The 20,841-nt window shown below is 36.7% G+C and overlaps 1 protein-coding gene across 7 annotated transcripts in view; it reads left to right on the forward strand.

The window, feature by feature from the left end:
* DNM3 (dynamin 3) overlaps nt 1-20,841 on the forward strand; it is a 168,595-nt gene that overhangs the window by 23,975 nt on the left and 123,779 nt on the right. For 5 of the 7 annotated variants that reach the window (XR_016469120.1, XM_090146094.1, XM_090146093.1 and 2 more), the window contains exons 7-14: nt 2,849-2,991; nt 5,273-5,408; nt 6,767-6,834; nt 9,571-9,709; nt 11,270-11,356; nt 14,706-14,776; nt 18,400-18,448; nt 20,109-20,138. Coding sequence is in view for 6 of the 7 variants with exons in the window: in XM_090146094.1 (XP_090002220.1) it covers nt 2,849-2,991; nt 5,273-5,408; nt 6,767-6,834; nt 9,571-9,709; nt 11,270-11,356; nt 14,706-14,776; nt 18,400-18,448; nt 20,109-20,138 (723 nt within the window). In the remaining variant the exon portion in view is untranslated. The remainder of the gene's footprint in view (nt 1-2,848; nt 2,992-5,272; nt 5,409-6,766; nt 6,835-9,570; nt 9,710-11,269; nt 11,357-14,705; nt 14,777-18,399; nt 18,449-20,108; nt 20,139-20,841) is intronic. The other 2 variants (XM_090146090.1, XM_031595697.2) reach the window with 1 other exon arrangement.

Here is a 20,841-nt window from a genome sequence, read left to right on the forward strand (position 1 = left end):
GGCTTTCCAACTTTGGAAATTCTGTAATATTTTATTTCACTTTATTAGTTTGTAAAAATCTAGAATAGCTTCTCTTAGCTCTGTCTGTATTACTTAAGGTTGCAGTTTAAGCTGTAATATTAATTACAGATGCAGTAAAATAATGTGCACATACCCCCAAAATCCTTATGAAGATACTGGGGGGGGGTGCAGAGCCATTTAATGGGCTTTTTTTTTTTTCTTTGGGGCTGTTCACAGCAGCACATAGTTGTAACCTACAGTCTTCTTTCAAGCTGGCCTGTGTACTGTGTGGGTGAACAGAGTAACTCTGAGGGAGACTGTATAGAAGCAAATTGGTTTTGGCTGTTAAAGAGTACAAGATGTTCTCTGCTGCCTTGGGGAGGACTTGGCATTCCTTGCGAAGACTTTTGGTCCAGCAAAGCAAAATTGTATGCACTCGATCTACAAAACTGGAAGTGTAGTTACATGAGATGGAAAACAAAGGTGACAATTCTAAGTAACCTTGGAGCACTAGGATCCTAACATCTTTCAATGTCAGGGTGCTCTTATATCTTCTCTCTACTGCTTTTCGTACTCAGGATAAATCCCCACTTAGATGTGTTTAGAACTTTTTGTTGTTTTTAATTTACCTGATAATACTGCTGTTTGTGACTTGTACTAACAGTTCTGCACTTTCCTATTCTCTTGAGTACTGAATATGAACATACACAGAAAGTAAAATTCTCTCTTTCTGGGTATTTCTCCAAGTACACTATTCTGTAATGAACACATTTCTTCTAGTTTAACACGACTCTTAGAAATCAATTCTAGAAATTGGTGGCTGGAGGAGGAGGGGAGAGAAATGTTTTTAGAAATGATGTGTCCTGAAGGTTCCCTGCGTATGTGTACTTCAACCTTAAAATCTATGCTTTAATGTAGTTTTTAGTAGAAACACATACAGTACACAAATGATATAAATGACAAATACAGTAATTGGAGGACTTGGTTCACACTGCCTTTAGTTTTGCCCAAACCTTTGGTCTGTTTCTAAGTGTTCATGCCTAAACTCATCAGATTGCAGCTTTCTTCAGCAGGAAATAGAGGTCTTCTTCCCAGATACCTGGAGAAGAAACTTGTAGCTTACTGTCCTAATCAATATGCTGCCTACTGCACAATTGCAGAAATATATAATTCTTTTCACCACTGTGTCCATGGATAATGCCTTCATAGTGCCAGCCTTAGCTTGAATAGTATGTGACCCTGATGATAATGAGTCTCAACAAGTTCAAAAAGGGCAAGACCGAATCCTGCCTGTCCCCCCAAATTTACTGATGACGCTATGATTTTTTTTTTTAAATTTCATTGATATTATTACTGTTTCTTTCAGTTTTATCAGTGCTTTTGACATTCCTAAAACCTGGAGTTGATAGTATTTTCTCCAGTTCATTGTTGAATTGCTGCTATAGGTTTGGAATAGACAGAGGCCAGGTCAGCCTGGCTACGTGGTTGGCCTGTTTAATTTCTTGCTGCACTGACTTTACAGCTATGTATCTTTACAACCAGGGTAAGGTATACTCTGGACTTGTTCAGAAAGAATGCTAATGCTATTTTATTTGTGCCTTAGAAAAACATTCTTCAACAGGATGCAAGAACTTGCTTGCATCCTACAGGTTTGCCTGTGGTTAAGATGTTTTGTCTCTTTAAATTCATTGAAAGATTAATACCTTATGTCTTAGTTTTGAAACTAAACCAACTGAGTTTCATATTCCTTGAAACTGTCTTATATGTTGAGTTTATATACTAGTAACTTTTTGAGCTTTTTTTCCTTTTAGTTTATCTATTTCAGTGAACTGTTGGTCTTCTGTTGCTGTTACTGTATGTAGAATATTACATGAGAGGATGTATGCAAGAATTGTCCCCAGTTTATTAATGCACGAGTGTTTGTGGTTGCAGGTAGTATTAAAATTGTCCTGCATCCACAAGGTGGTGCTCCAGGGAAACTCCAGCATTTGATAATGCGCCTTTCTGGCCTGCTGAACAACTTTTGGAGCTCAGTTTTCCTATTTGACATTCTTTATTTATAATTGTGTGACTGGGAAGACATAGTGCAAAAAGTCCATTTTAGTTTAAATCAAGGTATTGATACAATGCATGAGAGGCTCATTGTACAGTTGACAGTACCGTCCAAACACATTACAACATATATGGGCAGAAGTAACTGAGATAAGAGCTTTTCTAAGACTTTTTCTACTCCAGTTTATTTTCCGGTATAGGTATATTTTCATAAATGAAAGCCAATACTTTTCAGTTATAAAGCTTTATATCAAGATTTTAAAAATATATATGTATGTAAAGAAGTTAAGTGCTGTAATGGTTAATAAGAGGGCTAAATCTCTTCTCTTTAGTATTCTGCATACAACAAAGTAGAAGTGTTGTGAAAGTGACTTTTTTAAGTAGTGAAAGAGTGCTAAGTAGATACTCTGTATGCCTATACTTCCTTCTGTCACTGTTCTCAAGTGGTTTTGGAAGCTCAGAATCAGTGAAATGGATGTTGGCCACAAAATGCTGAGTTATTATGAGAGTTCATTTCAAATTAAAATAACTTTTTAGCGTATAGCTGAACAACTATGTCATATCAGGCCACACTGAGTGGAAAAAGCCAAGAAGTTTTTCAAGCCTCCATATAATGTGTACGTGAAAGGGATGTTATGGTGTTCTTTAACTGTCTCCATTGCTTCAAAGATCAAAAGGAATTACACTAGTAAGCTAGCACAGGCTACAATGATATGTTTGGCAGCCAGAAGGAAATAGCTATGCTCTTGCTTTCATCTTTAGTAACAGTATAAAAGGACTTCTATTTGCTTTTTAGCAACTTACCAATCATATTCGGGATACCCTGCCAGCCTTCAGGAGCAAACTTCAGAGCCAGCTGCTTTCTATAGAACATGAAGTAGAGGTATACAAAAACTTCAGACCAGAAGATCCAACCAGAAAAACAAAAGCCTTGTTGCAGTGAGTGTCATCTTTTATCTGGTTTCCATTGTGTATAGGTTTGGTTTGGTTTGCTTTGCTTGACTTTTTTTTTTTTTTTCCTCGTGAGTTTAAATGTTTGGATATGGAAAAAGATTCTTTGTGCAGGCTCTGAAGAATATTGTGCTGGGTTTTCCAAGAACACTTGAATATTTCAGCAAGGTTTTCCCTAAATTAGTATTAGCAACCATAGAAAGAGAAAAGGCAGAGCAAGAAAAGGTACAAAGATGAGTAACATACATGATCTTAAAGTAAGAAACTGCTTCAGATTGTAGGGACACATTCTACAGCCTGTCAAAAAGATGCCCTCAAGCAAAGGGGGGAGACTGTGTAATAGCTCTATAAGATGAGAAGCATAAAAGGAGGATAGGGAATGTTCATTTTTTGTTTTTTTTTTAATAAGATATGAAAACTTGGCCATCCAAAAGAACTTGCAAATGGCAAGATCAAAATTAATCATTGATGGTAGTCCTTCGTGTGGTATGCACCAAAGTTACAGAGTTCCCTATTGAAAGATCTAAAGATTGAAAGATTCTAAAAGACGGTTTGTCTTCAGAAAGCAGTTAAGCAGGTTCTTGGGGACAGGGAAAATATTCAAGTTTGGTGAGTACAAAGTCATATCTCTGTTGTTTTGGGACACATAAACGGCAATTGAGGCCAAGGCTGGAATTCAGAAAGGAAAATGGTCACCTGAACTATCAAGACTTGATTGATCCAGCCACAGACTTTAATATACTCCTTGGTTTTTGCAACAACTGTGTCAAAAGAGTAGATATAATTCTGTCCCTCATAACTTAAGATGTTTTGATTGAGAAGAAAACCTGGGAACAGAACCTGGGACTCTTCTATGAGAGTACAACATGGATTTTTTTTTTAGTCTGTATATTTGGTCATTAAGCTGACAGGAGCATATATATGAAGTTGCGAGTTGTTCAGTCTGTGAGCATCTCAAGCATATTCTGCTACAGTACTGTTTTCTAAAGGAAAAAGAATTGAATTTCATTTGATCCTGAGTTTCCCTGCTTGATACTTCTCTGTGCAGTTTTTCTGATTCCTTCATTATAAGTATGTGCTAAAGGAAAAGTTAACTTTTGTCAGTAAGAATTCTCCTTGCTTTTCACTTGTGGTGTGGAAAACAACATAGCTAGAACCTTTCTTCTGCTTCTTAAGAGCAAGTTCCATGATGCATGTAAGAAAATAATCTATGTCCACTGACTCCATAAGATAATCTGAATTTTATGTAGTCGTCTTCAAAAGTTGAGTTTGAAGCTCTACACTTGCACTGTCTCCCTAATTCTGTTTGCATGAGTTATATAGATAGCTGAGGTTTAAGAGCATATGATGTGCAATATTAGTTGTGTTACTTCAAATTTTAGGATGTCTGAGCTTTTTTTAAAAAAAAAAAAAAACAACCCCTGCATCTTCCATAACTGTAGGAATTATCATGTGTTCTTCTAAATGCTCCTGATGTAGAAGTCTAAGCATAATCAAGTAAACTGGAGTTTGTGGTACCGATAGCTGACACATATTCACATTAGTATTGCATCCTGAGTGAGCTTTTGGGCTTGGAAAAGCTTAAGTTAATCGGCCAGCACTGGATCAGCTTAATGACTAGATGCACATTGTGCTATTGATCTGTATCTTTTTGAAAGATGTTAGGAACATTAAAGGGTTATTGCAGAGCAATGAGCTCTCCACAAGTGTTACCTCCTTGCTATAAAACTTAAGGCTTTTGCTTGTGATCTATCCAATGAGCCCTGCTGTTTCTGTAATGACATCTAAATATGGCATGGCTTTTCTATTCAAATACAGTCTATAAATATCAAGACTTGTTTGCTTATCCCTCTACAAAGATTGCTATTATTTTTCTTTCTAAATAAATAAATGAATGTGATAAATAGTGACAGCAATTACAGTGAAATAGAAATGTAGCCTGGTGCCCTGATATGTTTGAAGCTGACTTTAACATACGGTTTAATAAGCTGTTGTTGCTATTTTTAAACACAACATTTATGAAAAAAAGAAGGTAGTATATGAGCTACATCCTATAAGAAAGAAATGTAGGGTGTGTGTGTATTTATGTAGGAATGGATTTACAAGTATAGCACCCTGGATAGTCAGCTTGGGTGAATTAATTCTCATAGACACTTTTGTCAATTCCTAAACCCATTTTAATTGGTCAATAGTACTTGACATAGTACTGAAGTAATAGTTGATAGTTGATGTGCTTAAGTTAATCTTTCTCCCTCTCTTTGAAATTTAGGATGGTACAGCAGTTTTCAGTGGACTTTGAAAAAAGAATTGAAGGATCAGGAGATCAGGTCGATACACTAGAACTTTCAGGTGGTGCCAAAATCAATCGTATTTTCCATGAACGTTTCCCTTTCGAACTAGTGAAGGTATTTATCCATCTTGGTGATGTTTTTTTTTGTCTTATTTATGTATTCCTATTTCAATACCAAAAGTACTAAAGCAAAGATAAAGCTTGATGTGAAGAACGTCATCTTTACTGTAGAAGAAATTGCATTATGTGATTATTGAGACATTGAGCTTCATTTCTAGTTATGGGTACTGAGAAACAATGAAGATTCTGAAATATGGTAATATGAATATAATTATAGTCCCAGTTCCCATTATTTTTCATGCTTTTTATTGTTTTCTCACTAATGGTGTTTTCCTTCTGGTTAGGTGGGGAAAAGAAGCAACTACCATTGGCAAATTCAAGTTGCTGTGTTCAAGTAGCTAATACACAAATGAAACATGTACATTTTGCAGGTTATTTTCTTGCTTTTTTCAGAGCATAAGACAAAGCTGACTTTCTGTCCCATGTTTTCATAGTGGAAAGGGGAGAGGGAGTGGAACAGATTCAAATTTGGTGTTTAGAGATAACGTTTTTTTTTTTCCTCCTGATACATCTCTTGCTTACCTGCCTTCTGAGTAACAGAATAAACCACAGTGGTCTGTGAACTAAGAGGTGGTCAACTGAATTTATGTTGTGTTCTTTTACCTTTTCTTTCAGTGCAGTGATCATAGCTTTCCCTCTCCATGAGTGCTGTATTTCCAGTCTGCCTTTGATGCTTTTCTTAAGCTTCCTTTCCATGTTTTTTATGTTTGGCTGCCTCAATAATCACCTAGCTTTCAGCTGGGTGAGAATCACATAGGTTTTAGCAGTTTCTGAGGTTTAAATATGCTGTGCCAACTAGCACTTCAAGAGAACAGGTTACAGTTAAGCTTACATAGTGACCCTTTTACTTGTGACAATACTAACACGTTGTTCAGCTAGTTTGCTTTTGAGAAAAATGAAGAAAAGGTTTGTAACTCCGAGGCCATTCATTCCACTCTTAAATTTGGTTGAAAAACAGTAGGATGAGGATAAACAGAGAATATGATGGTATAAGTTGTACCACTTCATGAAACCAGACTTAAAATAAAAAAAAAAAAATTGTGTCTTCCAAATGTTGTTTCTGGCTTTGTCCACCAACTATTGTCTCTTTTGGGATGTGCTGCAAGATCATTTCAACTGTTTGATATATTGGGAATAGAAGGGTGCATAATTTCTAGCAGTCCTTACTTACTGTTGCCTGTAGCCTTAGTGTTAAAACATTTCGTAGTACTTAACCTTTTGTTTAGCATAATTAGAGATTAATGTTACGTTAGTTGAACTTGCCTGTCTTCCAGTTATATTGGAAAAAGTAATATTTTCTATTTTACTTCAAAGCTTCCCCTAATGTGATCTCAAATGTTTTTGTTCCTTTAGATGGAGTTCAATGAGAAAGAGCTGCGGAGAGAAATAAGTTATGCAATCAAGAACATACATGGTATCAGGCAAGTGCTCCCCTGTTTTCAAGGCTGATCACATTGCAGAAGGTGTGGTCATCTTAACCTGTGGACGTGCTGACTGTTGATTGCTAGACCACATTTCTAATGCACTGCTTCCAACAGCTGATGTTTCTTCTACTCCTTCATACTTCCCTTTTTCAGGTAGCTATTTTGGGCTGAACAGCTGGTTTGCCTGGAGATGTTTAGTTTACTTGAAAATCTTGGAAAATTATTTTACAGAGAAAATCATTTACTTTTATTTCCTGGTACCGCCAGCTGGAATGTATAACTATGATTTTCAATATAACATAAGCATTCTACTGCATAAAGCTGTTGGAATTGGTGTAACTGATTGTAACTATACATTCACAGGGGAGAAATTTGTAGTTGTCCCTTTTCTGCTATTACTTAGTTGCCTTATCAGGTAAATTCAATATCAACTGGAAATTTTATATGAAATTTTTGATGTGTGACTGACATTACCATAGGAGAGCAAAACATTCATGGAAGCCGATACTGGCTCATGTGAAGAGTTCGTCAGTCTAGAATGTAAGGAAGACTTTTTTCCTTTCAGAAAACGGTATAAAGCTATGAAGCAATGCAGTTTTGCACACACACTCACTACAGACAAATCAGAAACATCTAGAAAGCACACAATGAAAGCATAAGTTCAAAGACAAGGTATGAGGCTGTCTGGCACTTGATATATCAATGGATTGAAAGTACCACTGGGATTTAGGAATGTTGAGACTGTCACAGCTGAGTGAAGCTCTTCTTCAGAGGATGCCTCTTAAATGCAGTCATTCAATGGCCAAAAATGTAAGCGTGAGATTTGCTCGACTGTTAATAGCTACTAAACACACAAAAGAATTCTCAAATAAATGCTGTAGTACACAGTAGTATTTGCATATGGCTTAATCTGTACCTCTGTTTGCTTCCTGATATCATTGGCATCTTCCTGGTATGCTGTAATGGTAAACATGTCCAGATACTAAACAGAACCCACCTCAGACATTTTCTGCCCATCCTTCAGGCTTACACTTCCTAGCCATTTTGGGATGCCTTATCAAGGTCATAGTTTTTTTTACTGAAGAGCTATCACTTAGGCTTTTCTGCCTTTTTACTTCAGAATTGGTACCAGAACTAATTCTAGCTGCTTATTTTAAGGAAGCAAAGTTTCTGTTAACGTTTGTGCATCAAGTAATGGTGATAGAGCCAAATCCATTGTAGCTTTCACAAACTTAATTGCATAAAGCAAGAGGAGACTAAGAATCTAAATGTGACATGCATCAATAATGGCCTGTAAAGTAAATTTGTAGCTGTGGATGAATTGTGGAAATTCTTAATGTCTGCCTTGTTTCTGACAGATGAAGGTTTGCAGCTCCACTCTCCTCTGTTATTACTTCACTGATTAGATTAAATTAATTCCTGCATCTCCACGTTTAGAGATGTAGAAGTCTTATAACATAGATGTGAAGGATGTGAGAAATTGCCATGTAGGTGAACTGGCGCTGTGAGGGATCCGTCAGGGATAACACAGAACCTTTCTAGGGAATGGTATAATCCACAAACATATGGTTATACAATATCAGCTACTGTAAGCCTAACAAAAGACTTTTTATTTAGGGTTAAAATAAGATCTCCAGCTTCTTCATTGCAGTATTATGTACCAAAATCTGAAAGCAGCATGTCACCTCAAGCAATTTAATGGTATAGAATTTTCTTCCCTTCTTTGAGATTGTTGCTTGTCTCAGTTACCTGATGTGGGTTCATCTTTTGGTGCAAGACACTTAGAAATCAAAGAAATCAAAGCTCACAGAGCTGTTCTAGCACTTTGTGCAGTGCTGGTAGCTTTGTTCTTCTTAAGTCAGTTACAATCTCAGATTTTGATGGATATCCCACTATTAGGGTTTGTGTTATCTAGCATAGGAAGATGACTTCTGACCGTTTTTGATGAAGAAACCATCAAAGCTGGGAAGTTAAACATTCCTTGCTGTGCTCCATCTCTGGCTTTGCATTTAAATGGACAGCACTCTGACAGGCAGCATCTCCTGAAAATTCAGTGTTTACTGTGAAAACTTTTTCAAGAATTTAGCCTTATTGGTGGCAAGATCTTGAAGAAAAAATTGTGGTGACAAACTAATAGTTCAGGGCATGTCTTTATAGTTTGTCTTTTTTTAATATAACTTACATTGTATCGAGCTAAATCTTGCAAGCAGTGTTTGAAAGAGAAGGAAGGGCTGTTAGTTTAGGACTGGTTCCACAAGGTACCTGTCTATACAAGGTTCCTATATGCTGCAGTGACAAACTGAATTTCTCCATGTAGGACCCTGAGTAATAAAACCATCTTTACTGTTGTAACAGAAGAGGAAAAATGCATCTGTGTAAATTTTATTGGTTTGTTATGCCAGTGGCCCGTATGTAGAGCGCTGATGCTGCCATTCCTCTCTCAGATTTGATGCATTGCTGAAGAAGCTTCACAATATTATTCCAATACTTTTTAGAGTTCTCATAGTCATCTTCAAAAAATACAGCATGTTTAAACTTACATATTTTTGCAATACTATAGCAGTTTTTAAAGAGAAAGGAGCTAATTTAGTTCACTGGAGGGCAGTTTGTGTAGGGATACTGTTATAATTCAGCTACAAGGTTCTGAAAAGGCAGATGAGCAATCAGGCTTAAAAAGAAACTTCCTTGTGTGATATTTGTATTACTATCTTACATATTCTTTCATGTCCACAGAACAGGTTTATTTACTCCAGATATGGCATTTGAAGCTATTGTTAAAAAGCAGATAGTCAAGCTGAAAGGACCTTGCTTAAAGAGTGTGGATCTAGTGATGCAGGAGTTAATCAACACTGTCAAGAAGTGCACTAAAAAGGTAACTTGCAAGTAGATCTGGTAATGTAAGTAGAATGTAATCTTCATAGTACTTAACACAAAGACTTTCTTGCATTTTATGATATTATAAAAAATTACTGAGCTTGTTATTTTATCTAAAGAGTAAGACTCTAAACAGTTACAACTTCTGCCAAACTCCAAACAAAGTAATGATGAAAATAATAGCCAAAAGTAGCAAGTCCTTGAGTCTGGGATGTGAGTACTAATGTACTGAAATTGTTGAGAAACATCCTGGCTTGTTCTTTACATCCCTCTGAATAACACAACTTTTTGTATCAGTTAGGAGATAAATGAGCTATTTTTTAAAACAGGGAAGGTTGATCATCTTTTGGTGAAGATCGTAGGGAAGCGTGGGAAGGATTCACCATGATATTTTGAGCTGAATTTGGAAGATATTGTTTGAATTAATTGTGCAGATTCTTTCCCATTGTTGGCTGTGATTACTCTTGTATTTTACTGATCACATTTTAAAGTACAGTTATTGAGATGTAAAACGTTGCCACAAGGTGGAGCCTTTAAAGAACAAGAAACTTGGAAAATACTGAGAATAGCGCTCTGGAATTACACACAGAAGAACAGCAAAGCATAGAGACGTCACTTCAAGGCTGATAAATTTGTCAGTTGGTAGTATGAGCTCTACCCTCCTCACTTTTTCATGAGTAAGCACACTTGCAGCATATCACATCTTTTAGAGTGTGCTCAATGTTTAAGCGTCATATACAAGTTTTTGTTTTGCTTTTTTCTTTTTAGTTTTTTGGACTATTCAAACATACATCTTATTGGTAATGCTGCAGCTACTGTAAGTTAGAGTAGCTAAGCAGGATAATTGAACAACTTAAAGGCAAACATACCAACCAGTTTAAAAAATTGTTAATATTTTGTTGTCCATTTTGTGATGGACAAGGAAATAAGATAGTTCATCATGGAAGCTCATTTCTCAAAGTTACGTGACTTCTGAGCAGTCAAGTAGAAGTACGATTTCTTCTTGGAATGATTTATGATTCATGTTTTAGCTGCTGAAGCTTTGTTGCAGAGTTCTTGTAACGTGTCCATTCAGAATCTGTATATTGAGGGAGACAATCTTTACCCAATGCCTTCCCATTATCTTCTGTGGAGCTTTGTGTCAGATGTAGGATGTATGCAAAGGATATGCAATTAGTTAAGAGTGAAATGCTACGTTGTAAGTCTGTCAGCCCTTTCTAACCTGTTATCCCAGATCTGCAGTTGGAGCCTTCCCACACCTCTGAGTGAGATTGGTTGGATTGTTGTAAGTGTTTAGATTTCAGTGATGCAGTTACTTTTATTCCAAACAATTGTCTTTTCCTCAGTGTTCTACAGAGCAAAAACACAGAAAAAAAGTGCAAGGGTTTACGTGCCTATAGTTTCTCTGGAAGATCACTGTTAATAGCAAGTGAGGCTTACATTTGCCAAACCATTTATAATACTTGCTTTCCTCCAAAAAGAAAAGTTGAAGTTCCTCTGCTTAGATGTTATTGAAGCTACCCTGCAGATATGAATTTCTAGTATTTTTGCTTTTCAGTTGGCAACCTATCCAAGATTATGTGAGGAAACAGAAAGAATTGTTGCTGGCTACATTCGTGAAAGAGAAGAGAAGACCAAGGATCAGGTGAGAATATGCAAGAGTTCAATGTTCAGGGAAATATATGGAGGAAGGAAGTTATTACACATAAAGTAAAATAACAAAAGATGTTTTTTGTAGCAACAGGCTACACACTTGAGAGTAGGTTAGAAATTGCTCTTCTACAATTGAGCTTTGACAGAAGAGACTAGATCGTTACAGAAAATCCTAGTCTGGTCTTTCCAGATAAGTAGAAATGGCAAGCAAAGGTTCTGGCAACTCTGGAGCACAACTCCAGCATCAGACATCCTCCTTGTCAGTGCTTGTGGAAACTGTGATCCAGGAGGGAGACTGATGTCCTGATTCTTAATGATTTTGTCTTCCCTAGTGACAGCTAAACAACCTAATTTAGAGTAAGCCTTATATTGCTCTGCTTTATGGTGAGGGTCTGGGTCCTTTGTTATAGGTTCATCATCTTCCTCCTTATTGTGCTTCTTGGAAATGAACATGTTCCTTTCACGGAGAGGTAATAGAGGATGAAAAGGTGATGAAAGAAATTGTTATCTGTTTGCTTTATTTAGACACAATGACTGTAATTCTTCTGTCCCTCTTGATTAAAATCTAGACATGTATTTCTGGGAATTGCTATAAAATAAAAAAGGAGTTAATCATTGTCATAGATTAACTCAGGACAGTTGGCATCTTCATACAATCTCTAATGCTGTTTTCTGTTTAGTGTGAAAGTGGAACCAAGATATGCTTCTCTAAGCACTCAGAGTTTCTTCTATTTCCTCCTCCGTTTTTCTCTTAAGAATACTGATGATAAAGCTGTTGTATCAGTGCCTATGGCTGTGAGTTGGTTAGTGAGTAGAATGATCTCCTGCTTGTTTTATGAGCTGGCTGGGCATGGTCCAGCTCCAGAATTGCATTCAGACTAATGCAACTTTCCTCTTTATCCCAGGGCTTAATGGCTCAGAAACAGCATTATTTGACTGGGCAAGCAGCCTCTGGGTAACAGAACCTTTTATCCAGTGAGCTCAAGATATGACTTAAGGATACTGGGCCTCAATGGCAGTGTTGGCTTAACATAGTGTTAGCTTGTTCCTGTGCCACAGTGCACAGGGCTGAGCAATTTGGCCCTGACTCTCTCTGGCTATGTTGACAGACTTGCTGAGGTGCATAGGTTAGAGCCACTGGAACTGACCATTGAGGCTATTGTGTGCTTTGAAAGGCAATATCTTCAATGTGAAGACTAGAAAGTGATCTCTCCTTTGGGTTCTAAAGTCAGAAAGAAAAAAGTCCCTACATTTTAACTTTTTCTAAAAGACAGGGATTGCCATTAAGTTGGTCATTTCTGGTTGTGATATTTTAAACTTGGTTTTGAGAGTTTGTTAATCAGTACCATTCAGGTTCATGGATATATAGCTTTTCTGACTATGGTTTTCCTTGAAGTATAGAATAAATAAATGAATAAAAAGCAGATAAATGTTTTTAAAATATTTGTCACCCAGCTAAGCACTCCAAATACAGGAAACTTTAAGGCTTGGACTACATATGAGAAAATTTACTGAGGATGGAACAGGAATTATTGTCTGGGGAGTGCGGAGCGCAACAGGAAGTATATCTGGGGAAGAAGCATTGAGCAGAGCTCCTTAGTTCTGAGCTCTGACTAGTTCTCTCCGTGTGCAAGCTAGTAAGCTGTGCAGCATATTCAGCTTCTTTACAATCACAGAACAATTTAAGTGAAGTCTTAAATAACTTTTAAAAACATAGTGGACACGTGCTTGCATGTACTTGACTCATCTGGTTTCTTCAAAATTTGGAAGAAGATACAAATGACTTAGAATAAGTAGTCTCTCTTTTTCTTCCTCCCATTCTTCATTATGTGCATATACCTGGCAATTTCCCAGAACAATGTACAAAATACCATCCAGCCAAGAGTTTGTCAAATATGTTATTGTCACAGCCACATCATTATTTATGCTGTTAGCAACTCGTCATGATTAAATCAAAATTCTAGAGAGGATATTTTTGGAGGTAAGAGCTAGACTGAAGTCCCAGCTATCTTCTGCTCTGTGTGAGGCACTAAATGTCTTTTAGAAATGGTGGGGAGTTCAAGAGTGATACTACATTTGTAGAGCTATGCAGAAATAACTCTACACTTTGAGGAGTTTAAAAGGATCCAGGTGGAGTTATTTGTAGTGCTTAGGTCTTGCTCATAAGCACAGTAGCGTGATGCCTTGATAGGACACAGTAAAGTATGTGGAAGTTAAGGTCTCTTATTGGGGGAAAAAACTAAATGGGCCTCCTTTGTTAGACAGAGAGAGCTTAGTATTCTAATGAATTGGTCATTACTTCAGTATTTTATAAAAGTAAAACTCATACTTTATTTTCACTGTGAGGCTTATCCATCCAAGTGTTGTCCTTTCAGTCTGAAAATGACATTTATTGTTAAGTTGACACCTCAAAGGTATCAGTATGGGCAATGGATAATTATGCAATTTTAAATTGTTAGTCCTGGTTATGAAGCTTTGGATGGGAGTGAGGAGAAGACACTAAAGGCTTCCTCTTTCGCGTTCACCAAGATTCTATGTGAAGTGTTGGGACTTCTGTGATAGAAATAAGTTTCTTCTTTACTTCCTGCTGACAAATGGAAGTCTGGAAAGATGAAGGGAAAGTACAGTCATGGTTCCCTTCAGTCCTGTATCTGTTCAAGAAGCTGTCCAAGGGTGGAATTGAATTTTCTCCTATGTCTTATTAAACTCTTTGCCTGGAAAGATTATCAAGTTTGATTCAAATTTGCATATAAAAGGACTAGCAAGTAGTAAGTTGAAATTTTTCTCTTTCACAGATCATTTGTTTCATTATTTCACTACTAGCTTATCTCTTGAGCATGGTATGTGCATCAGAATGGCTGCTTAGTCCCTGGACTGTAAATTTCCTGTCACAGTTCTAGATTACATATCACTTCTGTATGAGGTACCTAAAGCAAATGATGCCCTGATTTTATAAGGCTCCTTGCTGGCTTGACTGGAATGGTCCAAGTAGACAGGATTGTGCCTAGCTTGCAAAAACTTGTTACATGCTATTAAGCTCTTCCTGAAAGCATATAGTTGATCTTAAGGAACTGACCAAAGGCCAAGTTAGTGAAAATTATGTCTGTCAGAAGGGGAAAAAAAAAACACCAACAACGGAGGGAAGTGCTAAGCTTTCCTGTAGTCTAGCTTATTAACCAACAGAAGTTCAAGAAGGACTTGGAAAACAGTGTTGTTTTTTGCTTGAACAATTATGAAAGAAATATTGAGAGAATGTGGAGAAAACTGAAGTGTTGTTCTTTTCTCCCTTTTCCTCTTCAACCTCACCCACCTTTTTTTTGGTCTGCTGTCTCCCCTAATAGGTGCTGCTGCTGATTGATATCCAGGTTTCTTACATCAACACCAACCATGAAGACTTCATTGGCTTTGCAAAGTATGTACATATAGATACTTCATTATAAAGGCACTAAGAATGTTTTTTTCTTATTTTTTTCTTATTCTTAATGAGTTCAACACATGACTCCTACCGTGACAATAGGGATGGAAGCTGCAAAATCCCAGTCATGCGGAAGGATGCTCTTTTTCAGTATACACTTGTAGTGGATTCTTTATCCTAGTCCACAAGTCTGATTTCACTGAAGATTTTATCTTGGTTGGGAATCGCATCGATTTTTAAATGGGAGCTTTGACAAAGCTGTTGATGTATCCATTTTAGGGACACAGAAACATATGTTACTGGTGGTCTCTCCTTGTTGCTAATGCTTGTTTTGGGAGCTGTGATTCTGTGTAAAGCAGTTTTGCTTGAAGTTAAACATATTACTGAATTTAAATGTTACACGTTTAAGTGTGCCTGCTGTTTGGCTGTAGAGAATAATAGCAGAGTAATCTCCAGAGCCTGCTTTGACATTCTCCTCGCTTAATTAAAAAAATTGTGAGAATATTCTCTGAAATGTTCTCCCTCAGCTCCCAGCTAGTCTTTTATTTTTTTTGTCAGAGACTTTGTACCAACTCCTTGACACATGTGAAAATGTTAAAGATGTCTTTGTACTTTGAGGAGTAAATGTTTCTTCAGTCTTATTTATTTTCTGTAACAGTGTTTGGAATCGTAATGCGTTTCATCTACATGTGGTGCTGGAAACTAAGTTTGGCACCACTGTCCATGTTATATTATGGCCTGTTGTACTTAGCACTGAAAAGGGAGGTCTACAACTTGGACAGCATGTCTTGAAGCTGTAATACAGGATTCAAAAAGCTGAGAATGGAAAAGGCAAAGTGAAGCACTGTTTGTGCTTAGCTTGAACAACTTTCTCTGATATTGTTTTCAGGTCCTGGATATCTTTATCAGTTCTCTTGACAAATGACAGGATGTTGTAGGAATGGTAGCTGGCCTTCTAGAGGTCAAGACAACAACCTGCCTGCTATTTGCTTCACTTCATCCCCTTCTGACAGGAAAAAGCCAGCTGAAAACACTCCGTTATATAGTAATGGTGTGTGTTGTGACCTTGGGAAATCACACAGAGAAACAATGCTGAGTTCAGACTAGTTTGCCCAGGGATTTGTCCTGAAAATGTCCAGGAGAAAAAAACAGATTCTCCAGGTTCTCTGTGCAATCTATCCCAATGACTGCCTCTCCTCACTGTAAAAGATGTTTCCTTGTGTCAGATTGGAGCCTCCTATGTTTTATGGCCTTGGATTCTGGAGTTGCAGGTATATTTGGAGCCACTTCGTGCCTCTTTCCTGGAAAAATCCTGCTCATGGATGCTGTTTCTAGGGCCTGTAGTTCAATCTGTGGATCTCACTGCTATATCCTTTTCCAAATTGTTGCAATGTCCAAGTTCAGTTTCTTGGCAAAGCTTCTTCCTCTTTAGCCAACCAAGATCTGGAAATTCCCAGCCCCTTTGTGAGGGGCATGAGCAGATAACAAGTGGCTCTAGACTCAGGTTTAACAATAACTGTAAGTTTAAGCAAGTCTGTATAGGAGTTGAAATTGATGACTAGGCAAGTATTTTTGTTGACTTGTGATCAACTGGAAGAGAAAACTTGGTTAACTAAGAGAAATTTATAATGTAATATTTATTTATGACCTAAACAGTAGAAAATACGCATTGTAATCTATAATCATATTGTTGCTTTAGCAATTATGCTAAAACTTGAAAATGAAATCGTTTTGGGGGGAGTATGCAAACTTCTGCAGTATCTAAACATCCTGAAGTGTAGCTTCCTCAGATTTCCTGCTGTTTCCTTTTGATTGCTGAGTCTCCTAACCAGCTGTCTCCTGTGACTGCATTATTTCACAAGTGTAAGTCCTGTGAACCTTCTTCATATGAATGAGAGCTCAAGGCATTTCAAACTGTTTTGCAGCATTGCAGGGTTTAGGGTGGTTACAGTGTGATGTGAATTGGCTTCAGAAAGTTTAAAGAGTGCCAATATTTAGAACAACTTTACGTAATTACGAAGAAATGCATTCATTTTGGGAAAATCTTCAAATATTAATACTTGTCTCATTTAAGTGAATGAGTGGTAAAATGTAGGGATTGGATTTGTTTCCAGTTAGTGTAACTCAAACATAACTACATGCTTCAATCTGCATGAAGAGTAATTTGTATTTAGAACAGTAGATAAAGAACCAATTGCTGGACTGCTGCTAAAAGATGTGGATTTCTTAGTATGATATTAGTTGTCTATTTAATTGTCTTCCATAAGACAATGAACTGAAAGAGAAAAACCAGCAACAATCACCATAAAAATGGCAGTTAAGTTTTGTAAAGCTGTATTGTGCTTCTCAAGCAACTGATCAGATTTGGTGAGGAACTATTGCTGTTTTCTATATCCAGGTTATTTAATCACAATTTGTGCACCAAAGTTATGATGATGCATGGGAAACGTGAACTGCTATTTGGTCAAAAATACTGAGAGCTAAGCCCAGCAAACAGACACATCGTTGTGGATATTCTCTTTGACAGTGTGTGGATTGCTGGTTTGATAGATTATGGCCCTAAAGGCATGATCAGAATTGGGACAGAACTGAGTTTTTTGATGCTCCAGCAATTCTTTGGATCAGTATCTCTGCATAAAATGATCTCAGCCTTGGGACCTTTAGTTGTGATCTAAGCACATCTATCTTTCTTACTCTTTCAGAATAATGTTTATAGCTATCTAAATCTGTGCTTTTCCTTCTTTCATTTAATCAATGCCTGCTGAAATAGTATAATGTAATCCAAAGAAAACTTGCTGTCACCAGTGGCTGCTTTGTTGGTGGAGTAGCAGAAGCCTATTGTTAGAACACTTATCTCCTATTTCCAGCAATATTGCAGTTGTATGGCCTACCATGTAGAAGCTGCATAATGCAAAGGCTCTTAAAATTAATGGCAACTTGTATATTTGGGAAAGGAATGTGTTTTGTTTCGGGAACTGGGATGACCAGAGTCCAAGAATTAAGAAAAATATTTTTAAATATGTTATAATTTTAAATGTGTTCTGTTCTTACAAGGTTCCAGGCTTTTGAACCAACTTCATGGCAGCTTCGTCCATTGGTTAAATTTACACCCTCGAAGTGCATATAAATATTAGAACAATATTCAAAACAAACTGTCGAGACTAAGCTATTAAGAAGCCTCCAGCAGGGGAGGATTTTGTTGTAGTGCTCTAAATAACAGAAATAACTCATTTTTTTGCCTCTTTTTTAAAAAATATATTTATTAAAGCTAACATTTCCAAAGTTACCCAGATGAGCCATAATTTCTCTGTTTTTAGTAACTTTTGCCAATGTAAGTAGAACGTTGTTGCAAAGGAGGTGATTGCTAGGGACTGTTTGTGCATCTTTCTTCTGTGCTAAGCAGGCAAATATTCCTGTAAAACGAAGTAGGTTGAAGTGTAAAAGAGAAAAAAACACAGTGAAAGATGCGTGTATATGCAATGATTTTTGCTGTGTTTCTTTGTTACGTTAGCTTTATGTGTTGGAATCATAAGTAACTATTATTGCTAAAATCTGCTGCTCAGGAACTGGTTTAGCTTTTGGGTTTCTTCAGTATAATTTTTTTCCTCTGCTTTCCTTAGTGCCCAACAAAGAAGCAGTCAGGTTAACAAAAGTGCAGTGGGAAATCAGGTAGGCACCTTAACAGAGAATGGATAATGGCATGTGCAAGTTAATTCAAGCTGTCTGGTGTACTTGGCTGCATTTATTTTTTTCGTGGATCTATAATTTACCATTTCTGCATGAAACACATAAAATGCATCATCATCTCCTTTTTTACTGAAGTTTTCAGAGCCACCTGAATTTCATTGTTACCATCGTTAATTGTTTAAAAATCTGCTACTGCCTACCCTTCTGGTTAGAGCTTCCCCTCCTATGTCATTTAATGCATTGAGTCTTTCATGTTACACACAAATGCATTTTTCCATTAACTTCAAACTTGTGAATTTCAGAATCCAAAACACTGGTGAGTACTTGCTTGTGTGTTCTTTGTGATACAGTTCTTTTTTCTTGTTCTCATGTGCTCACAGCTTAATAGCAGCAATGGGGCAATTCAGCAAGCAAAAATAGATTTGCCCTTACCTCTGAAAATTTTCAGTTAACTTCTTGAAGATGTTGACTGTGTACTGTCATTTTCTCTCGACCCAAACAAAGAATAATTGCTGATCTCAGTTAATTAGTGTTTTCACTGAGATTCGTTCATAAAATCAGTGGCTTTTTGTTTTTATCGTGTTTATAACGATATGGAGTTGATTCTGCAAGGTGCGAAGTGCTGCTGAGCTTTGCTTCTGTGCTCTTGTGTGGGCCAGGGGTGCTTGGTACTTCACAGGATCGCTCCTAGCTTAATGTCAAATTAAAATAATGAAAATGCTGCTGAGCATTTCTGCTTGCTTTGAGTGTTTCACAAAGTCTTGAACAGGAGAAAAAAAAAAAAAAGGAAGTATTGTAGAAATAGTACACATTTTGATGGGCTTCTGAAAATTCTACTAAAAAAAGCCAATCAGATTCTGTGTAATTAATTACCCACATTGACCATCTTCCTGATGGTTTTGTGAGCAATGTGGTCAAAGGTGTAAGGCTGAAGTTCTCAAATGTGACCACTGAGTATAGATCCCTCGAGTACTAAACCTGAGATTTCAGAAAGTCTCTATCTGTGCTGTCATAAATAAGAAGTTATAGGGTTTTTGTTTTTTTTTTTAAGACTCAGTTGAATTTTGGAGATAGAAAGCCAATCTCCTTCTCACACCAAGAAATTGGATGTTATTTTATTAAGACATTGGTCAAAATTACTCCATTAACTTCTTGAATGTGCTGCTCCCCTAGAGCGTGAGCAGTGTGAGTGACATTTTTGCTATAATGTATGGTTTGGACTAAAATGAAAAAAGTTGAAAGGTCTAAACACTGAAAAAGCTTCAAAGACCTGCCTCTACCCTCTGAGGAGAGATTTCCTTCTTATCTAGCTGTGCCGGAACATGTGTCAAACACAACAACTGTCATCACTTTGGAGTGTCCCATAAAAGGAAAATCAGCCAGTTATCTGACTCTTCAAAAATACACAAATGAAATGAATGACTTTTTAATTAAGTGAATGTTCTCTCTCTAAAAAAGTGGAGATGAAGCTGGGAGTTCTAAGTTGTACGTTGCAACTCAATTACTTTTTGGTATAAAGGGCTTTGCTGAACCTTTCATTTTAAAGATAATAAACAGATATTTGTAAGTTAATTGTTTGGAGTTGAAAAGAATGAGAAATGTTTCTGAAATAAAACTTCATTTTTGCAATTTGCTATTTCAGGCAACCAATCTACCGCCTTCAAGGCAAATTGTACGAGCTAAGTTCTGTAAGCTTTATTGTTGCTTTTTCATTTAGCTTCTCAGAAGAAAAGTTTGTCTCTAACTCATTGAGTTTTTTTTAATACTTGCTACTAAACTACTTAATATTGAGCTATTTTGTTTGTAACCCTTCCTCAACAAAGTATAATTGCAGTTCATCACTTAACTGCTACTAACGTGCTGTTACAAGTATGAACCTAGCATAACTCAAAATGCTATAAAAAAAAAAAAACTTTGAATAAAATTAATATTTTTATAGTTTACCAAGTTTCTCAAACTAAAATGACTAATTGATGTTTATTATATAATTGGAAAGCAGTATTTATCTTGTGTGAGTGCCTCTATTTATAGTAAACATTTTCAATATTTTTTTTTTAAAGGGTGGGTGAATAACAGTTTTTGGTAATCAAAAAAAGTTTAGCTATTGTGGCAGTGAATGTGCTGTTTATGGCTACAGGTACTATTACTGGCATTCTGTTTGTTTGTACAAAGTAATTACCTCCGATAGAAGAAATAAAAATATCTAAAGCCTTTTTAGTATTCTCCTCAAAGCTCCAGAAGGATCAGTATATGATGGACGGATTCCTTTCTAATCCTTCCATCTCATGAATAAATAAAAATGTGAAAGCATTTAATATTACTAATTAGAATTGCCTAAACAGCAGGCAATTTTATAACAAGGTATTTCTGGTTCA

The sequence above is a fragment of the Phasianus colchicus genome, chromosome 9 (assembly GCF_987193195.1).
Source record: "Phasianus colchicus chromosome 9, bPhaCol1.hap1.1, whole genome shotgun sequence".
Classification (NCBI taxonomy): domain Eukaryota; kingdom Metazoa; phylum Chordata; class Aves; order Galliformes; family Phasianidae; genus Phasianus; species Phasianus colchicus.